At 35.8% G+C, this 23751-nt stretch overlaps 1 protein-coding gene across 2 annotated transcripts in view; it reads left to right on the plus strand.

The window, feature by feature from the left end:
• LOC145683546 (uncharacterized) overlaps positions 1-23751 on the plus strand; it is a 71953-nt gene that overhangs the window by 21097 nt on the left and 27105 nt on the right. Inside the window, exon 2 of one of the 2 annotated variants that reach the window (XM_081754891.1) lies at positions 11350-16939. The exons of the other annotated variant lie outside the window; for it this stretch is intronic. Coding sequence (XP_081611017.1) covers positions 11350-12070 — 721 coding nt within the window. The 3' untranslated portion in view covers positions 12071-16939. Of the gene's footprint in view, positions 1-11349; positions 16940-23751 lie in introns of those variants that run through there. 2 annotated transcript variants of the gene reach the window in all.

A 23751-nucleotide genomic window follows, 5' to 3' on the forward strand; every position in this document is an offset into this window, starting at 1 on the left:
TACTTCAGCATCTCAAGAACAGGTTCCATTTCGCCCGTTAACCCTGTACTCAAACTGACGTTTGTTCAAATTAACCATTTTAGTTTCAACCTTTATTGACGTAGAATGAAACGGTAACGACTAACAGGAAGTGATTGTCTGCGAACGATTCTTTGTCTATAGACAACATATCATGACTATCTACAACTCTGGCAAAACCGGCTGTTGTTCAAATTAACTATTACTGACTGTTTCAATACCGATTTCAACATTTATCGCTGTAAAACGAAAACAGTAATATATAAAAAGAAGCGACTTGCTGCCAAGAATTCAGCGTCTCAAGACAATATACTGCTGCTATACACAATACTCTCTCGATACAGCAATATTACAAATTTAGTTCAACTTCAGGTCTCAATATTAATTTCCGCAGAACAGAAAACGGTACAAGATAAAAAAAGGTTTTTTTTTTCGATCGATGTGGCATAGGTTCCATCTTCTGCATTGAAATTGTATCCAAACTAATAGTGATTAAAATTAGCCATTTCCGGTTTCAATTTTATCGGCATGGAACGAAACCGTTAAAAAATAGCTGTTGTTTTGGTAACGGTTTAGCTCTCAAAACAAGACATCGTAACTATCTACAATTACTTTACCAAATTAGAAAGTGGTTCAAACTTGGTATTGTTATCACTTTCAATACTTACTTTTATAGATAAAAACTGTAAATCATATTTAAATGCGTTTTTTAATTGATTTAATTTGCCAAAAATAGGTTACATGTCTTGCGTTAGCCCTCTGTTAAAACCGGAAATGTTCAAATTATCCACTCTGGTTTCACAATTTATCATAGAACACAAACAGTAATAGATAGCGACAAATAGTATTTGAAATGGATGCAACTTTTCAATCGCATATATGTCATCATAATCCGCATCACTATGTCGGAACCGAAAGTGGTTGAATTTGTTAGTACTTCTGATCTCAGATTTTGATATAAAGAAACTGTAAAAGATAAGAAGTTTTTTTGCGATAACTTCAACGTCCCAAAACTGTCTATTCAAATCGAAAGTGCTTCAAATTAACAATTAACTAAACAATTATCTCAAAAAAAGAAAAACAATAATGATAGCTAGTTATAGCTTTCTGATTTGGATTCAGCGTCCAAGGAAAAGGTTCTATCTTTGATGTTACTCTATGACAGTCAGTTGTTACAGATATACAGTTTCAAATTTAAATATTGAATTCGTATAATTTGGAAGTCCTAGTTTAACACTGTGAAATCATATTCACTTGTTTAACTTTAATATTTTTCTTGATATCTTATGTAATACATGCCACCAGGTTGAAACTGTTAAGTCATAGATTAAGAAAGTCTGTAACGGATATTTGGCAGAAGTTGTGTTAATTGTTAACCAAATTATGTTGCCTTCACTCTTTGTGCTTTAGTGCCACCAATTTAATCCTTTATCCTGTTTTAAATAATTGTCCTAGTACCAAAGCAATGCTGTCATTAGTTTGTCGTTGAGACCATGATGTTTGTTTCGACCATGTCAGGTTCTTACCATTCCAACATATACCTCGAGTATTTCAGTCGCTAATATCCCATCACTTGTTCATAAATGCAGATATTTTCCCATCTTTTAACAATTTTAATTTGATCATTTTAGATCTCTTACTGTAAACAAAAATTTCGGTAAGTTTTTAAACACTTTTTCATATCCATATTTTCCTATGCATGCATTACTTTGTCCGCCTCGATCCCTGTGATAACTAGCTGATAAATAAAAGCTAAAAATTTTATAGTTCGATTTCAATTTGGGTCAAGCTTTTTTGTCCTTTAATGATATATTCCTTAGTGCATGAATAATTATGTCAATGAAGTTTTCTCCTGTACATTAAACTTTTATTAACATGTCCTTCATTCATATTTTCGCGAATGTAAGCACAATAACAGGGTGGTCACTCACCTGGAAAACCTGGAAAACCTGAAAAAGTCAGGGAAATTTTTAATTCTGGAAAAGTCAGGGAATTTTGATGAAAAACCGGCAATTTTTACTCGGAGGAAAATTTACGTTCTGCTGTATTCCTAGGCATTTAGCAAGTTTATTTATATACAAAATAGCTTTGGTCGGTGGGGGCTTTGCCCCCAGATCTCTCCTTCGTTCCAGGTTTCGTTTATCTAGCTATCCTGGTTTGGGCTGCGCATACTTTTTTCATATTCTTTTGTCATTTAGTGCTGCCCATGAATTGAGCTGGAGCGAAATCGGGACCATTTAGTAATTAACACACTTGTTTTGTTCGATGGCTGCTCGATTTCCAGAATTTGCTCGGGACTGCGCCGCTGCATGCCGTTTTGGTAGTCACGTGATAAATATAAAGGCTGAATGGTAGTTGAGCATTTCTGCCGGAAGAGTTCCAAATGTATGTCGAATTCCACAAAATGTGTGGAATTTTGGTTAATGCGTGTATTTCTATGTGGAATCAAAAACTGTGTGGATTCCACATGCATTTGTACTCAGTGGCGGCAGTACTTTTTGCGATACACGATTAATTGGCTATGCTTTTTACAGATATTTGACCTTTTGACCACCAATTTGAACTAATGGCATTCCCCTCCCCCTAGTTTTTACACCCAATTCCGCTACTGCATGTACTACTGTTCTAAAAAAAGCTACAAACAAAATTTTCTGATTTCTTAAAAGCACATTTTATTAGTGTTCATTTACTTCAGTTCCGTTGTTTTGTTATACAATATTTCCTATCTATATCGACCTGTTCCCCAGTTGCATAACCACCACACGCCACTGCTGGCACGACAAAACCTTTGGGACCCGGGCCTACCTAAAGGTGTTAATGCCGGCTTTCTAGACCGAAGTTCGCTACTTCTTTATACAGGTAGCTCCATAATTGTCCTCTCCGTACTCTCTGGGCGAACACCAAAATTTTTGAGTGTCCACAGGAAATCGAACCCGGGACTACGTGCATCTTACGCACACGCGCTAACCATCCGGTTCAGTATATATGTACTTTAGCTACGCCGCATCGATGTGTGCTTGTGTGAAATTGTGTGGTGTTTAAACGTGCTACCCGTGTATTTTGGACCTTGTAATCCGGCAGCTCGATTTAAGAGGTTGAGGATTAAGGAGCTAAGTAAAGATAGATTATGCATATGAAGTTATTAAAAAATATATGAAGCATTAGGAGTTATTTCAGAATACATACGAATCATGATTGTGCTGTTTTATGTTTGCGTGTGAGAGGGGGATCACACGTCGTGTGGCTTGTAATTTTAACTTGTAACAACAGCGAAATTATAATAAACTTTGTGAGTACTTTGAATTGTTAGTAATGAAAACACGTAACTTTATAGAACTATAGAGTTGTGCCTACTGAATTTTTGTGATACACTGTTTGCAATAAGGATGTAGATAGCCCTAACTATTCTTTCATGTAGGCCTGTGTGACCATTAAAGACGGTATCTTTTAGTTACGTGCAAGGGGGTTGGATATTAATGAAATACATAATTCCTCATGATATTTATGACCATGGGGGTCCGCAGAGGGGGTCGAAGGTTCAGTCGATCACTCTGGAAAATTGCATACGTTAATAAAATTTATATAATAGGAAGTTATGCTTTCAAATCAAAAGTTTATATTTATTAAGAAAGCTTGTATTCTTCACTTCCCTGCGAAATTTTCTGTGGACGCCTTTGTTCGTGAATGATGTATAGTACTCTTCAATTACAACATAGTGAAATATATGCTGAGCCAGTGATGACGGGTTCGTAGCATAGAAATTTCATATTTCCATGAAAAATAGTCAAAAGTCGACAGAATACGTACGCAAAATTTCAATACGATACCTTGAAAACTAAGGTCGCAGAAAATTCGCGAAAATTTCCTAAAGAAAAAAAATGTGATTTTACGCTTCCGCGCCCCCCTCCCCCCGTTTTGCGCCGCCAAGTTGACGGTCTGCGAAAAAACCCGTGTGAGCAATGTTGAATTTAGAAACTTCTCCGGGGGGATAATGCTGAATGGATATGTTGGAGAAAATCATACCAGTATTAATATCTTGTGAAGTTTCTCATGTGTCTTCGGGGGGAGGGATTTTTTTATCTCCAGGGGAAATGTCCCCAGGGGCACCCCTGAATTCAACACTGCATGTGGGATGATCTTTGCTCATTCGGTGAATGAACAATAAGAAAAACCAGCTTATGGCCCGTGTGTGAGCTGTATAAGAGTTTTAAAACAACACTATGAAATAAAAGTATACTAACAATTAGTAAAGGCCTGTACATTAGTAGAATAGGCCTAATTTCAAATATAAAATATCTTTATTTTAAACGATTACGGTCTAAATTCAGTATAACTGCACATAACTACTCATTTCTAATTCAATATGATTATATTTTAATTCATTTTACATTATAAAATAATATTTAACTAACCGTTTCAATTTACTCTTTTCAACAATGGAATTATTGCTTGCCAACAATATATGTTTTTAGATCAAAGAAATGCCGAAATTAATAACCAATCAGAAACGAGTTCTTTGCTGTATTTTTGTGTAAGATGTATTGAAAAATCATATTTGGTAGCACAGATATTAATACATCTAAAAAAAATCACAGTTACCAAAAGTAGGAAAGAATTAGTTAAAGCATCATATCTGCCATAAGTGTGAAGAGGTTAAATGAAACTTCACATTTCGCAAGGAAAAGAAATGTTACTGAAAGTCCGATTTCGCATAACAGATGTTAATAGATTCTGGGGAAAAATGTATACTAGCCAACAGTGTGAAAAGTGAATTAGTCAAAGTTCAACCTTGGCACAGCGTATGTTAATGCACACACGACAAATTCAATGTGTATACCTGAAGCTTCGACACGAATTTATTCGAAGTTCATATTTGTCAAGATGCATTTAGACATGCAGGGAAGAAACCTCTTAAATATGAGGAATGTGGTTGTCATTTATTTAAAAATAACGTTTGGAAACATACAATATTCATACAGGTGAGACCCAATATGACCCAAGAGTGTTAGAAAGGATTTAATCGAAGTTACATTATTGCAAGACACATTGTTACATATATACAGCTGAGAAACACCATAAGCGCCGAGGGAAAGGATGTAGTCTAGTTTCACACATGGCAACACATGAAAGTTGAAAACATCTTAGTTGTCCAAAGTGTGGCTAAAGATTTCGTTAAAGTAAGACAAGTGTGCACATACAAATCAGAAATATTCTATATGCCAAAAGTGTGAAAATTCATTCAGTCGAAGTACACATGTAGCACCACACAGGTAAATATATCTTTATTTTAAACGATTACGGTCTAAATTCAGTATATCTGCACATAGCTACTCATTTCTAATTCAATATGGTTATATTTTAATTCATTTTACATTATAAAATAATATTTAACTGAAAGTTTCAATTTACTCTTTTCAACAATGGAATTATTGCTTGCCAACAATATATGTTCTTAGATCAAGGAAATGCCGAAATTAATAACCAATCAGAAACGAGTTGTTTGTCTTCTGTATTTTTGTGACATTCATTTGTGACGTCAAATAACTATGGCATAACCTTGTAGTGCAATATGACAGAGGTTGCTAATAAGCACAGCTGGTGAAGATATAGTATATTTGTTGTTAAATCCGGAGAAATATTTGATTGCAAATTAACGACTAATAAGCAGATAATGAGTAGAACAGTTTCTTGATTTGAATTTTGCAATTTTAAGCCGATTTTATGTAAATTCTGTAATGGTGTTTTTCCAAGAAAATAACTTTAAAAATTATTGACTACTAATTTTTTTTAAACATATAATGTTTAAAAAAGAAATTAATTTTCAGTCAAGCGAGTTAAGGAGTGTCGCAGGGTACGGGCTCCACCTTCGTTGACCATTTCTTAGCTATGGACCTGGATCAAAATACCATGTTTTGGAGTAATTCTTTTTCTTAACACATGGACTTCTTTACCGTATAACTCACATGATTTGTGTTTAATAATGGTTTACGAGTTTGCCGGGCCGGCGACAGGGGAGGGAGAATAGGGGACAAATGCCCGGGGGCTTGGAATCACAAAAGAATAATTAAAAACAATAATTTTACTGGGATTTAGGGGTTCGTGTCCCTGAGTTGCCGAAGGTTCCTGTCGTGGTTTGCGAATTTATTGTGTATACCTTATGTATGATTAACGTGTCAGTTTTCGTTAATGCGCGTAACCACCCGTAAGAGTGATAAAATATACACTGGTAATTTTTGTGAATTTTTCCAATGTCTATGATCTGTAAATATTATGTAAAACGACAATTCTGCGATGGGTTCGATTTACCTTCTGTAATTTTGAGCCGTTTATCGACCTTTCCGCGCATTGTTCGTAATCGTATTTGAGTTTCCGTTACATTCGTTTTTCAGATCCTAAATTCTAGTATAGATTTGTTTTGGTCTGAGGAAATAAGCATGCATATTGATTGTAACATTGCGTAAATGTTGATTCGTTCTATATAAATTATTCGTTTCTAAATATGTGAAAAGAATAACGGATGGCTGATTCATGGGCGGTGATAAGGGGGCATTTGCCCTCATTTTTCTGAAATGATCCATTAATGTATATAGTTTCCTTTGAAAATATAAAGCTTTTTATGTATTTATTTATTTATTTATTTATTGAACAAATTCCCAGATACAGCATAACTGCCATTTTACACAGGGACATTCTAACAAAAGAAAGAAAAAAAACAAGACAACAATAACAACAACAACAGAAAAAAGAGTGTAAAAGTAAAACTATTCCGTCAAAGCTCGTTTAATTGCTCTTTCAAACACTGGGTAGCTCGAAAAAATGTCCACATCAGTTGTTACTTGATTATAACAGTTTGGTATTCTATAAAAAGGAGACCTCTGTATAACAGCCAACCTAGGACGGGCAAGATGGAATAGGTGGGTATTCCGGGTGATGCGGGAAGGGACACGTAAGGATAGTTCCTGAAGTAATATTTCCGATCTTAAGCTGCCATTAACTATTTTATGTAGATATTTCAGGTCAGAGATAATTCTGCGTACTTCAGGAGTCTGAATATTAAGATGTCGCAAGAGCTCCTTCTCAGATAATATTCGAAGTGCAGGAACACGAAAACGGACTATAGCGATGAAGAAATTGAGAACAGAATCAAGTCTGGAGAGATGTGTAGGTGCTGCCATGGCCCTGGAACTGTTTCCTTGGTGTTTGTTAGAGGTAGGAACTGTTGACGACGCTGTGGACTTATTTACATCTGTTGTCCACTCAGCCATAAAGGACGTTGTGCCGGTGAAAGCATCAAAATCGAACAGGTTTCCGGTCTGGTACGACAATGAACTTCGTGAACTTCTTAAAAACAAAAAGTTTGCCTGGACTCTATGGAAATCTCATCCAAGTGACTACACATACAAAAACTTTGCTAGAATTAGAAGTCTTGCCAAGAAGGTAAAGCGGCGTAAATATTTTGAATACATGGACTCAATTGGTGATTTTACTGTTAGTAACCCTAAAGTCTTTTGGTCTGTAATTAAATCTAGAACAAAATCTCCGGGCATACCGGCAACAGTTCAAGATGAAAATACTGTAGCGAGTGATGTTCAAAGACCAGACCTCTTCAATAACTACTTCTGCAAAACATTTACTTCCCTTCCCTCTACAACCCATCTCCCCCCTCTCCACCCCATCTGTTCGGACACCTTATCCATTCTCTCTACCACCCCGGGTGAAGTTCTGGCTCTCTTGCTATCGTTATCTCCACATAGATCACTTGGACCCGATAAAATTAGTCCTCTCTTTCTCAACAAAACTGCTTCAGTTATTGCGGTTCCTCTATCTATCTTATTCAATAGGTGCTTCAAGGAAGGGTATTATCCCACCAGTTGGAAACTAGCTCACGTGACCCCAATATACAAATCAGGACTTAAAGATCATGTATCCTCCTATAGGCCAATATCTCTTCTTTCTGTAATATCAATTATCTGCGAAAAAATAATCAAAGACAGGCTACTTAAATTCACCTCACCTTACATCCATAGTTCTAAGCACGGCTTTCTACCGAAAAGCTCAAGTCTCTCAAACTTAAGTACTCTTCTTTCCTGTGCAGTCAAATGTATGAATAACAATACTCAATTAGATGTTATCTACTTTGATCTCTCGAAGGCCTTTGATTCTGTCAGTCACATTTATCTTCTTCATAAACTCTCCAATAGATTTAATGTACATGGCAAATTTCTCTAATCACAAGCTACTTGAAGGACCGTAAATAGAGAGTTGTTCTTTCAGGAGCGACTTCTAACCCCCAACCCGTGATCTCAGGGGTGCCTCAGGGGAGTGTACTTGGGCCTCTGCTGTTTGTCCTGTATATGGATGATCTCTACACGCACTTATCAGCTCAACCTAGTGGCCTTCTGCTTTTTGCTGACGATTGTAAGTTATACAGAGAAATATCGTGTCTCCATGACACAATTGCTCTACAGGAAGACATAAATTACCTTGCAGGCTGGTGTGAAATGTGGCACTTGAAACTCAACAGTAAAAAATGTGACAGTATTACTATTACTTTGAAAAAGTCGGTTCATAGAATAAAAATGGTGCCACAAAATATTTGCCGCTCCGTGAGTACGTATTTGTTGTGTTCCCATGCAGTTAAGAAAGCTACAAGAATTGCGTTTTTTTAATTGCCACGAAAAATGGCACAAAAATTAACCTATTAGCACGCCATAATTTGAGCGTATTTTCATTTCTTCTTACAATGGCTCGATATGTTAGTCAGCCGCTTGGAACTAATTGAGATAAAATTTCGCAAAAATAAAAAATAAAAAGTCCTTCAGAAACAATGTTCGGAGGCACACTTAGTATTCCGGAGGGGTACTGCAGGTACTATTCTGTTTATTATTATATAATAGACTTTTATTTTGGTCTCTTTCGGGGGAACTCTCAGAGCTTCAGGGGGCAGTGCTCCCCAAAAAACATGTCTGGAAGAAACACTGTTCACAAATTATTCTTTAATTGCAGAAAAGTCGTCAGTTCCTAAAATGTCTTTTCTTCTTTCTACTAGTAAGGGATATTTTGATTTGATTTTTTTGAGTTAACATTCCGTTCAACAGTAAGTCTATATGAGATATGGACCTACTGATTAACGTGGAATACGAACCACATGAGCTCCCGCCAGGAATCGAACCCGGGTCTTCCACGTCAAAGACGCGGCATTGTTTTGCAGTGTAATATACGAGTTTAAGGCAGAAGCGTATATTGTGGGTTATCAAAGCTATCACTGAAGCCCATGTCTAAAGTGAACTAGACAGTTGCTAGTGCTAATTCTTCGAAATGTGTAATAAAACAACTACAGAAAAGCCTGCACTGTTAGTGAAGTTAACATTTAATCAACTAGCCTTATTGTCTGGATCTGCTACGTCTGGTGATAGCCCAAGTCACAATCCAAGCATACGCCACTGGTTTAGAGGTACAATTTTGTATGTACAATTAAATTTAGTGAATTCAACATAATTCTAGGTTTTCGAATTATTTTACATAACTGAAGTGGGGAGTGATTCTAAGTATTGTTGAGTTTTGATGTATTCCAAGAAAGTGAAAATTATATCTAATGGGAACGAACATATTTCGGGAAGCTGCAAAAGTATTTCTTTAAATGTCGCAGCATAAGCTTGTAGTATTTACTCTCTTTCTAACAGTAATAACATATAATAGCATGCGTGGAATTAAAAATATAAGTTGTTAATTAATTCCCAATTTCAAAATAACTTTTGCAAAACAAGCCCCATCTATATATTTTAATGCGCGTGTCTGTCTCTCTATCTGTACCCAAAATATTCACAGACTAAAAGCTAATGGGCTACGGGTACCAAATCTTGACGCATTCGCAATTTGCATTATCACGATTCCGGTGAACTTCCATGTATTTAGTTTTATCTGCGTTTACCTCTAATCCCATTTCCCTGTAAGCGTTTAATAAAATTTTTGCATTTTGTTCTATTGTTCCTTTATCTTCCCCTATCAGATTTACATCATAGGCATATGCCATAACATGGTGAACAACTTTTAGCTCTTTGCCCTGGTTCCTATCCTTTAATTTCCTTATAGCATATTCCAGGACGAAGTTGAATAATAATGGCGACAAAGCGTCTCCTTGCTTCAGGCCTTTCTCAACGTGAAAGCTTGCGGACAAGAATTTTCCTACGCGGACTTTGCTTTGGGATTCGCTTAAACACATCTTATTAATCTAACAAACTTTTTCGGTATACCAATTTCAGTAACAACGTTGAGCAATGACAAACAATAGACAGTGTACTTATTTTATTGATGTTATATATATTAATTTCTGGTGTAAATGAATAGTACACTGATATTCATATTATTATTATTTTTCATTTCAATTTGCGTCTCAATCATGTCTAAAAAAGCTACTTTTTCGAACGACTGTGAAGGACAATAGGAATGCTGCATTCTGTAAGATTTGCAGAAATATTTTTAGCCTCAGCAACATGGGGAAACGGGCTATTATTAGCCACATGGAAGGCAAAAAACACACTACGTCTAGTTTCAGGATTTTGAAACGTAGAACGATTTTAACTTGTAATCTAAGAAATGTGCACTTTCTTCAGAATGCGTTGGTAAAGGCCGGAAAAGAAGATATTTTCTAAAGCTTTTATCCTTATATCCGTCACATCTAACCACGTAGATATATACCAACAGGGTCAAAAATCGTAATGTGGTTTAAAATTTAATATATAAAAGCATTCAGACGATAGTAAAAACACTAGTGGAGATTAGTATACTGCTGGAAATAATGTAATTTGTGGGAAATATTAAAGTTCTTATAACTCTTCCTCTTTTTTACTTTGTCATTATAGTAGCATTTTGATAACTGTAATTACAAAAGTTTGTTGGAATTACTGATCTGGCACAAAACTTAATGATATAATACATAAATATCCTTAGTCACATTGTACCTCGATTTCCACCTTTAATAATATGATGCTTATACCATACTGTAACATATACACTTTTTACGTTCTTGAGTTCATTCCGATATCGTATATATAAATATAGATACAACTTGAAATAAATAAGGATGTCGTCTTGAGAGATATTGAAACCCCCGATAAATTTCGGTTTCGTACTTTTATAACATTTCATTTAATAGTATAACAACATCCACTAGTTTATCATTAAATATAATGTATGAATGTCTAGAAAAGCCTCAACCTTTAGATACAAGATATTGGTTTGTTGTAGTTCCTATACAAGTGTTTGCATTTCTTGTGTGTTTCATATTAGTTGCCTCAACTTGCATTTCTAAATTTATTGAATTTGTTACAGGGGCCGAAACCATGCTCTTCTAACAGAAGCAAATACGCCAAAACAGATGTTAATACCTACAGGTAAACAAACTCACACATGCCTGGAATGTGAAAAGGGGTTTAAAGCAAGATCCAAATTAGCAAGACACATGTTAATACATGAAGGTAAAAAGCCTTACACGTGCCAGGAGTGTGAAAAGAGCTTTAGGGGAAAATCCGAATTGGTAACTCATATGTTAGTACATTTTGGTGAAAAGTCACTCATCTGCCAAGAATGCGGAAGGGGATTTAAATTAAGATCACATTTAGCAACACATGTCTTAGTACATATGAGTACAAAACCCCACGTGTGCCAAGAATGCGGCAAGGGGTTTCTTCGGAGTCCACATCTGGCAAGACACGTTTTAATACATACAGGTGAAACACCTTACCTATGTAACGTGTGTGGAAAGGGCTTTAGAGGAAAATCAAATCTGGCAACACACATGTTAACCCATACAGGAAAAATACCCCACATCTGCCACGAATGTGGAAAGGGATTTAGATGGAAATCTGAATTGACAATCCACATGTTAATACATACAGGCCAAAGACCGCACACGTGCCAGGAATGTGGAAAGGGGTTTAGAAGAAGGTCGCATTTGGCAGCACATTTATTAACACATAGAGCTGAAAGATCTCACCGCTACCAGGAATGTGGAAAAAAAAATTCGAACTCCAGGTTTAGCAAAACAATTTGAAACATTAAAGTCCAAAAGTTTTCAACTGCAAGGAGTGCTAGAAGTGATATATGCTGTTACATACTGGTGTAAGCCATCATAAGTGCCAACAGTGTGGAAAGAGAATTAGTCTAACTTCAACTTTTGCAACACACATATTAATGCATACGGGCAATTGTCCATATACATGCCAAAAATGTGGTAAGGGATTTACAGACAAATCAGACTTTAGAAGGCACGTTTTAACACATTCTCATGAGAAACCTTATACGTGACAACAATGGACATTATATGACCAAAGTTTGAAATAAGTCATCTACAACTTCGCACTAAACAATGCTTTGGTGTTACGTGGAACGTCTGATGTATAATCTAAGTCAATAGTGTAATATTCGGAAGCTTTAGTCAGTAGAATATCTTCACTGCGGGGAATCACTCTACTAGCTGACTTTAAATTAAGGTACTAAATCTCACGTTCAGTTTCGGAGAAAAAAGATCCTTACATATGTGAAGCAAAAGTAGCAGTCAGATACATGGTGTGTCTGCTCGCGCCAAATCATAGTTACAAATTTCATAGAACTACGTTTTCCTAGTAAACTGCTTCTTAAATTTCTACAAGTAATGCATGATATGTGTTAAGCCGAAGACGACTGCTGGTTACAATCCTATGAAAAAGTACAGCTCATAATCCGTTCTAACTGGAAGTGTAATGCTGCATTTTTGAGTTTTAAATGTAAGTTGAATACACATATAACAAAAATAAGTCAGATTTATTTTTAAATGCACAGGGACATTAGATTTCGCCGCACGAACACTTACGCTTAATCAGCAGTTTCTTGAAACACTCACAATCTACCACAAAACGACAGCACGAAAAATCTGACCATTCCTAACGAAACACCAGCCAGCAAATAATAATACAACCGAATCAAAAATTACTAAAATGGTAGAACACGTAGGAGAAAAGTTGGGCAACTCAAATCGGAACTCCCTTATCACTAGGTGTTAAAAGGCTCCTACCTGAAATGAATATAAAGAGTAAGGATACATATGACAAACACGTGTTTCGTATTATAAAACAGAAAAAGACTTGTGCAGTAAGAGAAAACAGCCTGAAACGAGAACCCCACTAATCAACATGTTCATTCTGTAAAGAAGAAAAATTGACGCTTGAGTGATGTTTATATGAGCGTATATTATAAGAGATATGAAACTTTTTTTTTTCCGACAAGCACATTTAGCCGCCGGCCTAGTGGTTAGCACGCCCATTTTCGGTTTACGGTGTCTCGGGTTCCACTTCAAGTACAACAACATCGAACGACACGCTGGCTCGAATTGCAAATTAAACTATAGGCGGATGACTCATATAGCCTTACTGCTCAAAATTTACGCTGATGTTCAATAACCAAACCAAACATTAATCATATTGCATCACCACCAGTAAAATTCTAGTATCTCACAGAACAAAATCACAAAATTTAAATTTTTACAATATTGTTATAGGATACATAAAATGTAACCACATGCAAAAATTCATAAGAAAAGCACTCCCGTGCAAAGGACAGATTTCGTGTTGCACAGTTAAGCTCAAGATCTACGTTCGGGAAACACATGTCAATACACAAAGAACGTATTAATACACACGTCAAATATGTGTGCCAAGTGTGAAAAAATATGAGTGCCAACATTTAGTCGAAGTTTGTATTTCCCAAGGAGAGACATTGTAAGACATAGGGAAAGATTTATTGAAAAATCATATTTGGTAGCACAGATATTAATACATCTAAAAAAAATCACAGTTACCAAGAGTAGGAAAGAATTAGTTAAAGCATCATATCTGCCATAAGTGTGAAGAGGTTAAATGAAATTTCACAAGGAAAAAAAATGTTACTGAAAGTCCGATTTCGCATAACACATTCTGGGGAAAAACGTATACTAGCCAAAAGTGTGAAAAGTGAATTAGTCAAAGTTCAACCTTGGCAAAGCGTATGTTAATGAACACACGACAAATTCAATGTGTATACCTGAAGCTTCGACACGAATTTATTCGAAGTTCATATTTGTCAAGATGCATTTAGACATGCAGGGAAGAAACCTCTTAAATATGAGGAATGTGGTTGTCATTTATTTAAAAATAACGTTTGGAAACATACAATATTCATACAGGTGAGACCCAATATGACCCAAGAGTGTTAGAAAGGATTTAATCGAAGTTACATTATTGCAAGACACATTGTTACATATATACAGCTGAGAAACACCATAAGCGCCGAGGGAAAGGATGTAGTCTAGTTTCACACATGGCAACACATGAAAGTTGAAAACATCTTAGTTGTCCAAAGTGTTGCTAAAGATTTCGTTAAAGTAAGACAAGTGTGCACATACAAATCAGAAATATTCTATATGCCAAAAGTGTGGAAATTCATTCAGTCGAAGTACACATGTAGCACCACACAGGTAAATATATCTGCGAAGAATAAAAGAAAGGATATAGTTAAGATTTTTTTTTTTTTTTTTTTTTTGCAACATCATTCGTGTAACGTGTTCGGAGCATCAGATTTGCCAATAGGTTGTAAAAGGGTTTAGTCAAATGTCAAGTTTGGCAGTATATAGTTGTATAGTTAGAGACAGGTTTTAGCCAAATGTCAACTTTCGCAGTTTAAAATTAACACATGCAGCTCATAAACTTCATATACGAAAAGTGTGAGAGAGGATTTAGTGTAATATTTTATTATATGATTAATTTAATTATTAGATTAATCATATAATTTGATAATACATATGTTGAGGCACAATTGATACACATAATTTGTGTCAAGAGTACAAATAGTATGTAGAGAATTAGTGAAGGCTCAGAAGTAGTAATACATATTGTCCACACAGGTAACAGGCATTGTACGTGTGAGTTTTGCGGAAAGGATTTTATTGAAAAATCAGGTTGTCAAGATCCAATTTAACGCCTAGGGCGAGAATACTGGGAACCAATACAATTTCCACAATTAAGACTACACATATTTACCCAAACAGAAGAGGGTTCTTATCAGTCTTACTTGTGGAAAGAAATGCTGTTGAAAATCATATTTTCAAGATACATTTAAAACCAAATGTAAGAGAGCGGATTTTAAAATAAACTAAATTTCAGAATGCATTTGTATTCATATACGCATATGTATACACATACAACTAAGCATCTATATATACATTATATAGAGAATTTTATCTGGAGAACATTACTTTCTAATATCAGAGTAATCGGTCAGAGGTTACCGATGTATACTTTCTCCTTGAATGTCGCTTAACACATTCCAAACTGTTTCTAGACCCCCAAATGAACTTTGTGGTGGACAAACACCGTGTGCGTGGTTTTTCTCGGGGTTCTCCCGTTCCCTCCCACTTTCTTCATTCCACCATTTCATTCATTACTCATCATCATTGTCTGCTTTAGCCTAACCGGCAGAATCGTGGGACGTAAAACTCAAAGATTTCATTTTATTTCTAAACTGTTCCCATCGTGATTTTATTCTCCTATCTATATTTTCTGCAAGCACATACTGATTTTTCTAAGGTTTGTTGTGAACATATAGAAAAACAGAAAACGTTTCTTGAAGCGAAACGAAATGGCTTGAAAACGCAAATTTATATTAAAAAGTAAGAAATTAGTTCAGCAGAGTTTGTATGGTGTAGTGATAGTGTTAGAACCCTAAATACAAAAGTTTTTTATCTCCAATGTTTCATTTCGGTGCTTACAATCTTATGAAATACATACTTATATCACTTGAAAACTGATAAGAACTAAAAAAATATTATACGTAAGTTAATCTTATTTTAGTTTGTCCTTAAATGTCACAAGTTTGCTGAAGCCCAAGAAAGGCTGACCCGTATCATGCCCTCCTTGTTAGCTCAGTAAAATTAAAAATGGATTCTGCTTACATAGATATTTTCCACTTGTGATCTGGAGGACGATCTCGCGCAGGACCAGGTCTAGCTCATCTCGTCTCTATTCATTTGTCTACAGTATTTCTCGGTAACTAATTACTGCATCTGAAAGAAATTTAGTGGGCAAATAGCACTTTGTCAAAGAAATAAAGATCGGTATATTTGAAATTTTTTGCCCAACATGAGGCTTGGTTCTGACACTTTATCTCTATTAAGCTAGTAGCTGGGTGTGAATGAAATTCAATGGACAAGATATCCATTGTCTAAACAGTGAAAATAATTATATTTGGTGGCTGTCGAAAATATTGTGTACCATTGCTCTGTAAGCTGGGAACTTTTGACTTCAATTTACTGAGAATAATTTGTAACACACACACACGCACAAGATACAATATATAATCATGCTAAAAACTCAAAAGTTCTACATTTAACTATATTTAGTATTATCATTTATTCGATTGTTTTCTCTGTGATATATGTAGCTAAATTTACTAGCTGTGTTTGCAAATAGAAAGCAGTAAGGAAAAGGATATTTAAATATGTACTACTAGCTCCTGCTTAACGGAATTCTTAATGGGTACAACTTGGGCATGTAGGGTTTTTACCTTGGTTGGGACCACACATGAATGGGTGTTGCCTTGAATCTTTAGCAAATGGAGAGAAACTTGAATTACGAGATATCGCACTAAGATCGAAAAGCCAGATATACTGGTGCCTTAGAAGCGATGGACTAACTACACAACTCCCAGTTGAACGAGCGACATCTTACTGATCATAGACAGTGATGCTTATTTAGGCCTATTTTTGGCTAGGTCTAGCATATTTGAAGAGACATTTGGTCACACAAATCTACGAAATGCTTATAGCCTTATATATAGTTTATTTCATTAAACATTTTTGCCATTCTTAGCTTTTTTTATTAGCCGTTAAATTAATTCTAACAATACGTTTCCTTTGAAAATAAAGTGTAATTATTAAAACCTAACCTATTTGTCATTATCGTATTAATTGATTTCTCTAGACAGAGGCTGTTCTATTACGCAACAAACACTTGTTTTTTATTCTTCTTCTTTGTCTTCGCCTACTGATTTACAACTACTTAACAATACCTTGCTGTCGCTACCGTGACGGCCACGTTTGCTACGTTTTATTTATTTTAGTTTTCACATTTCATTGCAAGAATGAAAGTTTTCTAATAAAACTTTAATAAACTGTTTGGTTCTTCAAGCCACAGACCCTGTTTATTAAGGAAAACAAATAGGATATCTAATTAGTTTTAAAATTCTCAATGCAATTATGGGTGTACAGAGACAAACGTAAGAAGTATTTGTAGGGACTATGATCTACCGAAAGAAGTGCTACGGAAAATTAAGACAATTACAGTCTACACAAACAAAACCAATCCACAATCCACTGATCGTGCATCCAGTTCCAGGTCTTTAGCTAGCTGCTAAGTCATCGGTGAAGACTTATTTCAATTCAAGTTATAATATGACTGTTGACTTTCACAAATCAGATGAGTTGTTTATGGATTTTGTTGTAATTTAAAGTCATGTATGCTGCTTGTTGGTCTTCAGAGACTACAATTCAACATTTTAAATTTTACTTTAACTCACTTCTAATCCTACACACAAAAAAGGGGTTTAAAATCTATAATCTGGGTTACAGGTTACCAGTTCAAAATCTAGCCATTTTACGCGTCAAAAAGCTTCTTTTTAAAGGACATCTAGCCTATTTTCTTCAGAGATTGCTGGCAACACGAATCATAGATCTTCATGAAATACGAGAGAGCGTTTACTACTTCTCTCTATCCGTAAGCAAATTTTATCATTTCTCTCTACTGAATAAACAAGGAACAACAGCGTCTGGGGAAGGGTAGAAGGGAATTGTCCCCTGAATTTTAGAAGTATGCTTTTATTAAATTGCGTATTAATATACTAACAAAACACGAAATTTATGTCAATGGACACTCTTACTATTTCTGGAAAAATCTGAAATCATGCAACTGTTCTGTAGCTAATTGCCACGTATTAGATTGGGCTATTTGGACATTGCGGAATAAATTGATGTGCTCTGAAATTTTCCGTAAGGGCATTTCAATATTACATATTACATTTTTATCATTACAAGTTATGCTGCTTATAAACGCGCACTGAGATTTTGTGTAGCCGCAGTAGAGCACTGAATCCAATGTCAACGACAATTTGATCATTAGAATTTACATTTTTTGCAGCAGGGCATCCTGAAGTATAGCTTTGGGCCCCAGAAAATATTGATTTCAAGGCATACGTGGTCAGCTTTTGCCTTTAAACGCTATACTTCTGACTTTTTCAGACCATATCTAAGGTCTCTATAATGTTCTGCTATATATTGTGGGTAGAACTCGAAATTTTAGATGTAAATCCAGTAGCCAGATCAGAGAGTTTGAGTTTGATCGTCAATTTATCACGCAGAGTTGTAATTTATGCAAAGGCTTTTGCATAAACTAAAATCAAGTCACCATTAGCAACTGGCAATCGAAAAGTTCCTATTTCCAACGAATTCGATACATAGAAGTACTTGTTTTGTGCTTATGTTCACTAGGCACCGGATCGTATTTGCAGTCGCCACTTTCGGAACCCTGTATATATATATATATATATATACATATATATATATATATATATATATATATATATATATATATATATATATATATATATATATACTAAGCCCTTTCATAATAAGCTTCTGGCTACGCTACTGAAGTCAGATACTGTATTCGTGGATTAGTCACCAATGTGCAGTGCTATTTCTTCTTTAGAATAAGTTTTTTACAATGTAAACTATCACGTCATCTGAGGTGCAATTCGAGAGTGAAGCAACGCTTCAGCAATCTGATCTTATTATCAATAACCTACACTAGCATTTAATTACAATTTCACTTTTACAACTCATGACATTTTTCCAATTGCCATTCCAACAAACAGTAGTAATTCTGCAACTCTACGATAACGAACGTTTTGCTTTGGGAAAAGGTGCAATAACGTAGTCAGTAAAGTAATAGCCTGTGGCGATTTTTGTACTTTCACTTTTCCACTTGACATTTACGGAAGTAAAGTGCCCAAGAAGATTTTGATCAAATAAGTTTCGAAGTCTACAATAGTTGTGTCAATTTATCCTTGGTATGACCTGCTCTTTTCGTAACCAGTACAGAGTAAACAAGTTGCACAAAGAAGCAGGGGAACGAGATATAAGAAACAAAAACTGATGTTGTCAGAGTACTACAGATTATCATGAAAACTTTATAAGTAAATACAAAATATTTTGACGTTCAAAAGTCTGCGACCTTAACTAATCTTAAACAGGGTGGTCAACGCTTTGTACGAAACTTCAAAATTTACAGTTATTCTGCCGTTGTACATAGACCATATTCTAGTATAACGTAAAGTAATACCATTGTACTCATAACTTAATTCATCTGGTACATTGTCCCACACTCGAGAAATAGGAAAATAACTATGCATGTTTATCATACAAGCTGCAAATCTCGATACAACTTAAAGTAACAAACGTTTATCATTGCGCAAGTTTCTACGTTGCACACGGTGCACAGTCCAAAAAGAAGAAGAAACGAAAAAAATATTATATATTATACTATTGCTGGAGAACCTGTCCAGGAGAAAAAAGAGTCAAAACAAGGAAAACAACGTCGTAAATATTCGTTTGTGTACAGACTGTTATAGTAGGAATAACAAAAGTCAAACACACATCGTCAGGCTGTACAAATGCGCGTTCCAAAGCAAGGGGTAATCCGCAAAGAAATTAAAACAAAGAAAGGAACATTCACGATGGCAGGTAACATTTCGAGGCATTTGGAAGGAATGTCTCTGAGTAGTGCAAGAACGATTCTTATATATCAAAGATACACTTAAAAGTTTCCGAAATTACAATTTCTCCAAAGATATACATAACACTTTATCAACAGTTCTTTTTCAAAATGATAATGACCCGTAACTTTTACAGTTTACCAACAACGCACTTGAAAGTTTATAGGGAAATCTACTAGTACTTTCAAGTAACAATAATGGTAAAGTTTCCGCAACTTTTTTCAGTTCACCGTAGTTGCACTTCTAACTTTATCGGTAAATCCTTCACTACTTTCTGATTACAGTAATTCACAATCGCGTAATAAAATACTAATGCTAATTACACCACACCCTTCATGCTAATTACACAACACAACGTACAACCAGGAAACGTCTTCACTTTAGCACTGATTCTGCAATACTGATTGGCCGGGTAACGTTGCCTCTCTTATATACATGCAGAGAATTAGAAATTAGAAAAATTAGAATTAGAAGAAGTCTATTCAATTCCATAACTCCAGACGAAGTTTTCCGAAGATTCCCCAACCTTGCCGCCCTTTCCCGAAGATAAACTTATTGAAAATGGCAAAGTCTTGTAAGTTGACAATTTGGTATATTTCACTACATGTTTGCCGACAATATACATAAGAAATCAACGCCAATTCCTGTACACTTTTGGTAAATGTAATTTCCAATGACATGTAACTTTATAGATTATCAAGATATACTTGAAGCTTAACGTAGATGTACGTGTACTTTGTAGTAATTGTCACTTTGTATATGAGAGGTAAATTATCAAAACTTCTAAAAAATTTTGGCTTATCAGGAAATGTCAAGAAGGGAGATTTCCCATATTTATTTAACACTTTAGAAAATCAAAATTATGTAGGTCTGGTTCCCGCTCTTGAATATTTTGACCCTGATTCGCGTAGCACGGAAGAAAAAAAAAACATCGCCTGGTACCAAGAACGTGCTGCAAGTGGCGTGCAGTACCACCTGCAAAAGGAGATGGTGGCGTATTGTCAAAATGATGAAAATTTTTTAGCAGAGGCTGTAATTAAATTTTCAAACTTAATTGAGGAAAAAAAGAATGGCATTCAGTGTTTTATCGTCACAGTAGCTAGTTTGACAATACTGACTTCTCGTACCTTATACTTACCCAAAGAGGTTATTCCACCCTATGGGTTCAACCATCGTGACCAGCAAAGCCTGAAGGCGAAGTACTGCTTACGATACTTAGAACATACCTGCACTTCGACACGTGTCTCTGGATTCCACCTCTAAGCAAGGTACATCCTTACAAGACCAGTATTAAAGAACCGCCACGGAAACGGTATTCCTTAAGAAATGAAATCTTAATGTCTTTCAAATGTGGAATGGGAATAGGGTCTTTGGGTGAAGACTGATAAGATCTTGCAGGACTTTATTCAAACTCAGTGTAAGGATCTTGTTGATCACCTAATACCCAAGGATAGTTTTCATGGCGGTCGTACCGATTGTTTTAATGCTTTGTAGGAGTGTACAACGAGGAGACCGTGGCGTGATATAACATCGTTATACCCTTAGGCACCTAAACCGATGTCTTTAGGTACGCAAAATATATACAAGGGGCCGGACTTTCCAGAACTGGAAAGTATTAACGGGTTAGTCAAATGCAGTATATTACCCCCAAATGGCATATGTTCCGGTCTTAACCATATACATGCAATGGTCGACTTTTGTTTGGATTATGCCGTACGTGTATGGAAAAAAGTATTGGCAATTGCATGCATTGGGATTCCGAGCTTGTTTTAACATCCACGTACTGGAACCCCTGAACTCCATGTAGTTTTACAGCTCGGATACAAAATTCTGCAAGTAATTGAGATCTGAGAATTCGAACTCATGGACCCTGAAGAAGGGAATTCAGATGGTCTGTTTAAAGACTATGTGAATTCCTTTCTTCAAATGAAGGAGGAATCTTCGGGATTTCCTGCTTCTTGCAAAAGCGAAGACAAAAGAAATATATTGCAGACTATTATGGACATAAAGGCATTCAGTTAACGGAAGAAAACATTGAATTAAAACCCGGCTTGAGGTATATTTCTAAAATATTCCTCAATTCAATTTATGGTAAATGGGGACAGCGAACTGAACCCAACATTTCATTCAAGACATAATTAAAACACTTACATGTATAAAGAGCCAAAATATGTCTAAAATGCAAGGCATAAGGTAGGGATATGCAACTCAATATTACAAGCATAACAAAGGTTATGCAACCTAACATTACATTCAAGACAAAATTAAAACACGTACATGCATCCAGTCACGTAATCATTCCAATGAAATTTCTGTCAACAATACAAAAATTAACGTAAACCTACGCTTCCTAAACAAGTTTCTCCTGTGTACGTGCATCCAGTCATGTAATCATTCCAGCTACTTCTCTGTCAACAATACAAAGATCCCTGCCGTGTTATCAAAATTCCGAACATACATAAGTGTAGCGATGCACAAAAGGCTGATGTCCGCGAATCTTAAATACAAACAGTTATTGTAAACCAAAACCATCCTTCGGCAGCTGTGGCGTGTGGCACGACAAATGTAAATAATCTTCCTATTCCTCAACGGTGAAGTCTACCTGCTGATACGTAATTTGAGCTTAATTCTAACAACATCCGTCCCCGAAAAGAAAAGCCTCTGATGGTTCCCCGTTTTCTGCAGACGTGTTACGCGATGCTTTCAATTCTTTAATAAAAGAAAAGAAGTGAATCCAACTCTTTAATGTTTCACATATAATATCATAACACAATATTCCGTTCAATTAAAATCATTAAGGGATTAATATCAAAGTATATAAACAGAAAATGTTTCCTAACAATTTCCTTTCGATAACAACACTGAAAAGCACTATAAATGTGGTAAAACACTATAAATTAGCATAAAATAATAATATAAATTTGCCATAAAAGTGTGTAAAATGATCTCACAAGTAGCGTAAAAGGGTATAAAATATAGGACAAGAAACGATAAAAATCTCTTAAAACGGGTCATTTTTTATCATAGGGGATTGACAACACTTTTGGTGAGAAGTGGTACCTATACTACTCACCTCTACATCCTGTCTGAACATTTCTGGCAAGATTATCAACTATATCACAACAGAAGTTCTTGAAGGTCTTAACAGCGTTATTGTGCTTAATTGTGATAGAACACCAGCGAACACAGGAGTGCATAATGGAGTTCTGTGCCGCCTTGAATTTGAGTTAGGCAAATCTGTTCAGTGGGCTGTTTGCCTCATTCCTTTTAATGAATTACCCCTTCGTCACATTTTTCAGTTCCTTGATGGACCCACTTCTGGCCTTTCGTCTTACTCTGGTAGCTTTGGACGGCTGCGAGCAGCTTCCGTTAGTAACGTATGAGCCAATTAACTGTGCCTTCATTCAATTGATCCATCCATTCCTAGTAAGGATCAAAAATATCTCATGGATGTTGTTCTTGCCATTTCCTCAGAAATCTGTCCAGCAGATTTAGCCAAACGCGATCTAGGGCGACTCAGTGTGTCTCGCTGGGTCAGAACAGTGAACAGGATCTTACGGCTTTATGTTTCCACAACGAAACCATCGCACAGCCTAAACACCATACTGGAGTTCATTATGAGAGTTTATGTTCCATATCAAAGTCTGACATCCAATTAAGGATAGAGTTTGAAACATTCACCAATTCACTGTGACCTCTAGAAATTTGAACGAAACTCATCTCAACGTAATCGACAATGTGATTTTGCTAAATGCTTTCGTTACATCTCCACAAAAAATTACGATTGGGTTGGTAACTGACGAAAGAGCACATATTCGAGCACTTGTGTTCGAAGAGTTTTAAAACCCATAGCCGAAGTTGAACCAACAGATGAATCTGATGGTGTTTGCAAATTAA

This window comes from Thermobia domestica, chromosome 1 (genome assembly GCF_964235325.1).
Source record: "Thermobia domestica chromosome 1, izTheDome1.hap1.1, whole genome shotgun sequence".
NCBI lineage: Eukaryota > Metazoa > Arthropoda > Insecta > Zygentoma > Lepismatidae > Thermobia > Thermobia domestica.